This window comes from Momordica charantia (assembly GCF_013281855.1).
Source record: "Momordica charantia cultivar OHB3-1 chromosome 4 unlocalized genomic scaffold, Mcharantia_2.0 BLBB01000004.1, whole genome shotgun sequence".
Lineage (NCBI taxonomy): Eukaryota > Viridiplantae > Streptophyta > Magnoliopsida > Cucurbitales > Cucurbitaceae > Momordica > Momordica charantia.
Genome location: NW_028275162.1, coordinates 15,457,908 through 15,466,470, shown reverse-complemented (window position 1 = coordinate 15,466,470; position 8,563 = coordinate 15,457,908). Strand labels below are relative to the sequence as shown.

At 36.6% G+C, this 8,563-nt stretch overlaps 1 protein-coding gene across 1 annotated transcript; it reads left to right on the top strand.

The window, feature by feature from the left end:
- The first annotated feature begins 954 nt into the window (after nucleotides 1-954).
- SRF5 (STRUBBELIG-receptor family 5) lies at nucleotides 955-7,168 on the top strand. Its single transcript, XM_088123049.1, has 14 exons — nucleotides 955-1,317; nucleotides 2,058-2,190; nucleotides 2,288-2,359; nucleotides 2,509-2,574; nucleotides 2,692-2,763; nucleotides 2,870-2,941; nucleotides 3,775-3,846; nucleotides 3,964-4,029; nucleotides 4,107-4,172; nucleotides 4,904-5,447; nucleotides 5,522-5,793; nucleotides 5,884-6,004; nucleotides 6,101-6,237; nucleotides 6,698-7,168. Exons 1-14 carry the CDS (start codon nucleotides 1,230-1,232, stop codon nucleotides 6,981-6,983), a joined length of 2,067 nt encoding a protein of 688 aa, XP_087979175.1. The 5' UTR covers nucleotides 955-1,229; the 3' UTR covers nucleotides 6,984-7,168.
- Nucleotides 7,169-8,563: the final 1,395 nt, after the last annotated feature.

Below are 8,563 nucleotides of genomic sequence, written 5' to 3'. Positions count from 1 at the left end.
ATTTCCCGTTTATTTTTCATAACTAATTAGATAATTAATTAGCCCATTAGGTTTTTTGACCCAAAGTCCATATAAAGAGACTGGCAAAATCCCAAGGTATGCAAATGCTAATGCTCTCTCCCTCTCCTCCCTAGTAGCTAGAATCCATATAAATGACTTAAATTTAACCAACCCATCAACTTAAACTTTTAGGTCAAGTGAAGAAATATTCTTCCTCTTGAGGCGCCCACACACTGGTTCGTTGTAGATCGATAATAGTTGATAAGATCTCGTGGAGTCATCATCTACGCTAAAGGCAAGGGATCCAATCCTTTTTATTTTTTGAAAATTTTTTTATTTAAAAGTTGCCTTCAAAATTCGTACTTTCTCTGCGCCCGGCAAGCAACCAGATCCATTCTGCCTTCCAACTATTGGTATCAGAGTATGCCCAAAAATACATGTTCAAGCTGGTTTTCAAAGTACACATTGAATACGACACATATAACATTTAGACAATGAAAGAGGTACGTACCTATCGTATATTATAAATCTTATTTAGGTCTTACACTTTTATAATGGCATCCTCAACATGCCATGCAATAATTAAACAGCTCCAATTCCTCTCACCAAAGTAAAATTTTGAGCAGAATCATCTTTGACTTCTTCAATTAGCTCATGCCAACGAAAGTAGAATGAGTTGCAAATTTGTTAACTTAAGAGGTTCCATCTAGATTATTTAAAATACGCATGCATAACCCTATTATAGACTTTATTAAGGAGAAAAAAAAAACAATTAAGAACACACTCTCTATGCTAAGTTGCTATAATTGGGTTGGGAAAAACAAAATCTAAATAACTGCCTCAACAAATGAGCAGCTGATATATAGGTAACTAACTTTAAGAAAAACTCAAATTTAAGCATTAAAACAAAGACTTGAATGACAAAGTCAAAAGTGAGGCACATGATAAGAGAAACCTTGTGTCCTCCTCCTCTGTCTATATACCATTTTTAGGACATAAAAGTATTAATGAATGCCATTACAGCTCCGTTTCTCTCTTTTGTTTCTAAAATCTGCTTTTTCGTTTTCCCATTCCTGGGAATTGGAATTGAAACTTAACCCCAAAAGCATGAGGCTATGAAGGGTGGTTTCCAGGGCTGATGATTTCTCTTCGTCTCATCGACCCGACCCAGCCCGACCCTGCTTCGTCGTCTCTGTAGATTTGGATTCATTTTTTCTTTCAGAAAAAATATGAAGCTCAGTATTGTTGTTTTGTGGATCGTAGAGATCATCTCCATCCATGCAATTGGAGTTGTTTCCAAAACCAATGCCCCCGATGGTTCGTTTTTCATATGCTAGTTTTTCTTTCATTTTGCCTTCAACTATTTTGATCTCGTAATGCAATTTGATGAGATGGGTTATTCTGTTGTTGTTTGGTGTTTTAAAATTTAATTACTTGATGTATTATATGCTAATTAAAACTAGGAAATTATATATGATACGATTATAAATACATGATGAACATCTGCAGCTTCCTGCTGTTTTAACCTAGGGCGGATACGTGTTTTTTCAACTTAGCTCCTATTTTATTTAATCCAGTGTCATGTTTTAACATTTTTCAATTCAATTATGCCATCACAGGATGAATCATAAATTCAATCTCCAAAAATTTAGAAGGTTATTAGTTTTTAATTCCTCCTAAAATTTCATTTTAAGAAAAGATGATAGAAAATTTTCATTTTTCTTATCTAAACTTTTGCCAATACACTAGCTCATCTCATCTGAGTGAGTTTACCAAGAGTATAATTGAAAAATCTTAAAACTAAGAAATTAAATTGAAACTTTTAAAACTATAAACGTTAAATTGAAAGAAATATTCAAAACGTAATGTATTATGAGGATCATTAATTCCTACCAAAGGCGGAAATCATAATAAAAAGAGGAAATAATAGTGTAGGGTTGAATATCGGATAGCATGACTAAACTACCAATGAATTTAAAAGCTTAAGTGATATAGTTCGGATATCTCAGCAATATTTTACCATTTTTAAAAACTTTTTGTTGTTATCTAATTTGCAGTTTCTGCACTGAATGTGATGTACACTAGTCTAAATTCACCTTCACAACTATCGGGTTGGAAATCGAGTGGGGGTGACCCATGTGGCGATTCTTGGGAAGGGATCAAATGCTCAGGATCATCCGTCACTGAAATGTACCTTTTCTTTTTCTTCTTTATTATTATTTTTTATATTTTGTTTCTCCCATATTTTTGGAAGTTGAAGGTTTTGTCGTGTTTCTGATCCTAACAGAAGTTTGTCGGACTATGGACTGAGTGGATCAATGGGTTACCAGCTCTCGAATTTGGCATCCGTCACCAGCTTGTGAGACCTACATAAAATACTTCGCTTACAAATTGACTGTTCATTATTTAAAAAGAAAAAATCTCTATTTTTGTATTGCTCTCGATCCATCATATCAGTTACGTTGAAGGTAATGCATGCCCTTCTTTCTTTTACCTGTGATAGTACAGTGATTTGAGCAAGAACAATCTCAACGGCGAAATCCCGTATCAGCTTCCTCCTAATTGTGTTAACATGTAAGCCGTTCAAACGATGTGCTTTTTTTCTTTTTTTTTTTTGAATTCGTCTCCTCTAAATTCTTGTATGTATGTGTTTGTGCATGTATATAATAATTCATCGATATCCTTTTGCAGCGATCTCTCTGAAAACAGCTTCACTGGTAGTGTGCCTTATTCAATTTCTCAGATGTCTGATCTTGAAACTTTGTAAGTAATAGATAAAAAGTACTCTATATGTTCTCTCTTATTTGTTTCACATATCATATGATCTATAAGTTATTAATTGGGTATTTAATTTGTTTGTTGTCTGCAGAAATCTTGGACATAACAAGCTCAATAACCAATTGAGTGACATGTTTAGCAAGCTTTCTAAGCTCAAAAGGATGTAAGCCTCATCTTCTAATAATCCTTTACTATCCCCATATGCAATATAGTGTGAATATGGTTGTGTGATAGATTAATTTAAAATTTAGTGATTTAGGCTTGCTTGGTAATTAATGCAGTCTATATTGTATTTCTTGTTTTGAAATTTATTAAACCTTAGAAATTCAGAAGACAACAGTTTTATATATCATTTAGGTTTTTCAGGTTTTGAATTCTGAATTGAAACTTAAATGCAGAGTTACATCAAGAAAGATAAAAACTTCGTATATGATGTTATAACTCCTTTCATTTTTGTTAAAACTAAAAACTAAAATATATAATATATTATAAAAGATATAATATTGTAAAATAATAAGTCTACAAAATTTATAACATATATGTTAATAAATCAATTCATATCATTTTAGATTTAATTAAATATTTAGTTGATAACTACCATATAAATATATTGTTAGACACCTTAATAATTATTTAAATTGAAATTCAATTTCCAAATTTGCTACCAAAGAAAACATGGAAAATAATTTTGTTTATATTCAAATTTCTGTTTTTAGATTACCAACCGAACACACCCTAAATCGCATGAGACTAAATATATTTTTAAATTAGAGGATTGAATTGCAAACTAAAACTCGATATTTTGTACTTATGAGATTTTAACTTCATGGTTACAGACTAATTGTTATCAATTTTGAACTATAAAGAACTCAATCAAAGTTGCGTGAAAAATCTTAAACTACAAAGACTAAATATTAAATATTGTATTGGAAAAATGGCCTCTATTTTGCATTATATTAGACTAACCAATGAGAGTGTAAGATATTTATTTTACAGGGATCTGTCATACAACTCACTCTCAGGAAACTTGCCTCTAAGTTTTAAGAAGCTTTCAAGCCTCAGCACACTGTGAGAAGCAAATTAATTAAATATTGTATTGGAAAAATGCCCTCTTATTGGTAAAGCTAATTATTTTGGTGAGTAATTTAGTATTACTAATTATCAGTTTAATTCATACATTTACAGGCACATACAGGAAAATAAATTTACAGGTTCAATCAATGTTCTTGCAGACCTTCCACTTGATGATTTGTAAGTAGCCCACAATTACCATATATAAAATGCATGTGTTGAAGCCTTCAAATAATTTGTTGATATTTTGGTTGCAGAGATGTTTCAAACAACAAATTCACTGGCTGGGTTCCTGATAGCCTTGAGGACATAAATAGTTTGCAGTAAGTACAGCATTACGTTACTTTCCAGGGTGGAACTATAAATTTTCTTAGAGCAAAAATCTTACGTTCTAACATTATATATGTCTATATATTTCAATTTTGAAAATTTTGAAAGGTAAATTAGGGGGAGAATTTTAAAATTTTAAGACCCGTCTGATTGCCCATTTTTCTTTTGGTGTTCTATTTTCGAAAACTAAAGCTTATAAGTACTGTTTTTGCTTCTATATTTCCTTGCTTTGTTATGTAAACACGTCTTCAAGACCTAAGCCAACTTTTGAAAACTAGAAAATAAAGTAGCTTCTTAAAACCTGCATTTATTTTTAAAATTTTGCAAAATATTCAAGTTTGTCTTCCAGAAATGTGAGAGTGAGTTTGACATGTCTTTTTAACCTAAAGCATTTTCTTAGTAAATCATCCTCCAAGTTCTTAAACTACAAGACAGTCAAATAATCTAAAAGTCACTTTTTAAACCATATGTCTGCAAGTGTGTTTTCTCAAAAGGGTTTTCAAGTAATACTCCTTTTTTTTTTATTACCATACTACCACACTGATCTTTTAAAAAGTACTATTAATTTATTTAAAACTAAGGAAAAAAAACTATACTAAACACACTTTAAATCAATAATTCTTCAAAATCTAGACGCTGAAAATGTACTTTTAATTATCTAAAATCACAAAGGGAGATGATATGGCAAAGGTCTCTGATGGGTTGATGTTTATATTTTGTGAAGGACTGTAGGAAATTCTTGGTCGTCCGGACCAGCTCCTCCTCCTCCACCAGGATCAGCGTCCAATCCAAACAAAAACTCGGAGAAGAAGGAATCCGGCGGCGGCCACGGCGGAGTCAGCGGCATAGCCATGGCCGGAATAGCAATGGGAGTTCTTGCCGTACTTGCCATTGTTCTGGCCCTCTTCTCCAGAAGGCGATCGGCCCCTCCTTCATCCCATTATCTGGACGACGACGCCAGCACCCACCACAGATCCTTCACTCCACTCGCCTCTCAAGAACTCTCCAAAGACACAAAATCCGTCAACTCAGACGCTTCTCTGGACATCAAGGCCCTCCAGAAATCTTCCAGCAATCGTCTGCAGTCCTTCAGCGACACCCAGTTCGCCACCCGCCTCAACTCCCGCCGCAGCACCTCCGTTCGCGCTGCCGCCGTCGCCCACTCCCTGCACGATTTGCAGACCGCTACTGCCGACTTCGCCACTGCTCGCCTTCTTGGGGAGGGCACCATTGGACGTGTTTACAAGGCTAAGTATGCGGATGGCAAGGTACTCAAAATCAAGTCCTTTCATCTTGTTCATGCCAGTTTAAAACGAGCGCTTAGTTATGTCGTTTCGTTTAGGTTCTAGCTGTGAAGAAGATAGATTCGTCGGTTTTCCACGGGAGGAGATCCGAGGAATTCTCTGAAGTTGTTGCTAACATCTCCAAGCTTCACCACACCAACATCACCGAAGTCGTTGGGTTCTGTTCGGAACAGGGACACCACATGTTGATTTATGAATATTTCGTGAACGGTTCTCTTCATGGGTTTCTACATATGTCTGATGATTTCAGTAAACCTCTCACATGGAACACCAGAGTCAGGATTGCTCTGGGCACCGCACGAGCACTCGAGTAACTACTTATACCCTTTTAAGTCCGATACCTATTAGAAATTTTTTAAAGTATAGCTTTCATTGAATTTTTACTGGGTGCGTTTTTCAGGTACCTTCATGAGGTTTGCTTACCCTCCATAATTCACATGAATATCAAGTCTTCTAATATATTGCTTGATGCGGAGCTCAATCCTCGCCTCTCGGACTATGGTTTGGCAACTTTTTATAAGGTCAATATTATATACTCTACAATAAAATTACACATCATTTCTAGCTCAACATGCATATATAGTTTGAAATAATATAATGGATTTGATCAATTTCAGAATAGAAGCGCAAACCCGGGAGGTGGATATGATGCTCCGGAACGCTTAAAGGGTTCAAGCTACACAATCAAGACTGACACTTACAGTTTGGGAGTGGTGATGTTGGAGTTATTGACCGGCCGGATGCCTTACGACTCGTAAGTTATGTTATTGTTTTTTCCTTTTTTTTTTTTATATTATTTTCATTGATTAATGATAAAATTGGTTAACGATGACAACCGACGTGATACTTATTTGAGTTTGTAGAAATTTTGAGAAAGAATTAGCCATCACCTCCGAGAGGAAGAGTTGAAATTTCTAGGGAGGAATTATGAACTTTACTCTCCTCTACCTTTCTTCAACTAGAGGGTGAAATTGGAAAATATTAAAACATAAGCGATTATTACATTACCTTCACATTATTTATACAGTATTATTTTTCTTTAAACCGCTCTTTACAAAAATAGCTTTCTAAAGTACTGTTTGAAGTAATTTTAGTCGTTATACATGAAAGTGATTCTACCGATGTCAAATTACCACAAGACCAAATATTTTTCCTTACTCCTCGAAATGTTATGTTTGTTGAGTTTGGTTTGGGTTGGTTTGATTGTTTTGTAGTGGTAAGCCGAAGGTGGAACAATGTCTAGTCCGGTGGGCCAGCCCACAACTCCACGACATCGACGCATTGGAAAAAATGGTGGACCCCGCATTGCGTGGGTTGTATCCCCCAAAGTCAGTTTCAAGGTTCGCAGATATTATAGCCCTTTGTGTCCAATCAGAGCCGGAGTTTCGGCCTCCAATGTCGGAGGTGGTTCAAGCCTTGGTAACGCTGGTCCAACGGTCCAGTATGAATGTCAGAGATGACCTTGGAACCTCTCGACGAATGGATGATTACGACTACTAATAAAATTACTTTACGTTTTCTTTTTTCGACAACTACACACATTCCAATCATTCACTTTCTCATTCGCATTCTATATTTCATTCATCAATACAAACAACATTCGTCATTAGAATTATATTAGTCATTGTATCGTCTTTTCATTCCCCTTCCTAGTCGAGAGTTCTCAACTTTTTTCGTATCTATATCCAAATATTATATTTTGTGTAGGCTTAGACTCAATCTTATGTATTACGTCGAGTTTAATTCTCTAGTGCAGTCATCTTCTAATTGTTAGTCATTTTTGTTCTATGTGCTACTATCATCTTCATATGTTGTTAGCCCACCATCTTTTTTCAACCAAATTATTTCTTCAATTTATATATATTTGAAGTTATCTACCTTTAATTATTCCTATGCAATGACCATTGTAATGGTATGGAGTGTTACATAATCGATAAGTAATTTAAGAAGAACAAGGAGCGACCAGTCCGATCGGAATTGGTAAACAACGTGAAGCTGCAGCTGCAGCTCGAGCAATTTAAGAAGGAACGGAAGGAGAAGATCAAGAACGACCTGAAAAAAGCCCAAGGTAAGCCGGTGTCAGAAGATGACGAGCCATAAGAGCCACCCTTCAGCAGACGATCTTGACTGGCCCAATCTCATCCAAGGACAACCACCCCAACATTAAAAAGTATGACAAGTCCATTGACCTTGTGCACCGCTGACGTAACAGATTTCCAGGCATACTGTGATACAATGAAGTGTAGGGCGTTCTCCATCATGTTGCAAGGCTCGGCCTGGAAGTGGCACCGGCACCTCCTCCCCCACTCCATATTTTCCTGGAAGTAGCTCCGCGACGCCTTCACTACTCAATTTGGTGCTCAGAAGGAGGCGCAACACTCAGCAAGATATCTTCTCACCATCCAGTAAGGGAAAAGTAAGAGCCTCAGAGACTACGTTTGGAGGTTTCTCACAAAGCTATGCAACGAAGAGTTCGCATGCTCGACATTCGCTTCAGGTGTCAAACACGATAAACTAAGTGGTCACTAGCCAAGAAGCCTCAGCTCACGATCAAAGTCAGCATCGAATGAGCTAGAAACTTCATGCAAGCAAGCTCATAAAGTTGCAAGAAGATAAGCCACCTTGAAGCAGCTTGCCGAGGGATAGGTGGAGCCGCGACAAGGCAGAAAGGACGTCATCTAGATCGTAGCATAGTGGCATCCATCGCTCGAGTTGAAGACTGACCTGAAAGGTTCGAACGATTCACTCCTCTGAATGTCCCTATGCCTAAAATCATTGCCAATATACAAGATTCCAAGTTCTACCTTCTCACTGAGCCAAGCTCGATGCACTGAGATCCCGATAAACGCAATAGGTCAAAATATTGCCATTTCCACAAGGACCACAGGTATGGCACATCTGACTGGTCCGACCTGAAAAGGCATATCAAATATCTCATTTAGAAGGGCTATTTAAAAAAGCACGTCAAGCGAGCCCCCGGAGCTAGTGGCGTGGGTGGGAGCTCAAAGCACGATAGTTGTTAGGGTTGACTTTTTACTGCAGAAACATGTGTCGGTAGTCCTGTTTGACCACGTTTTTTA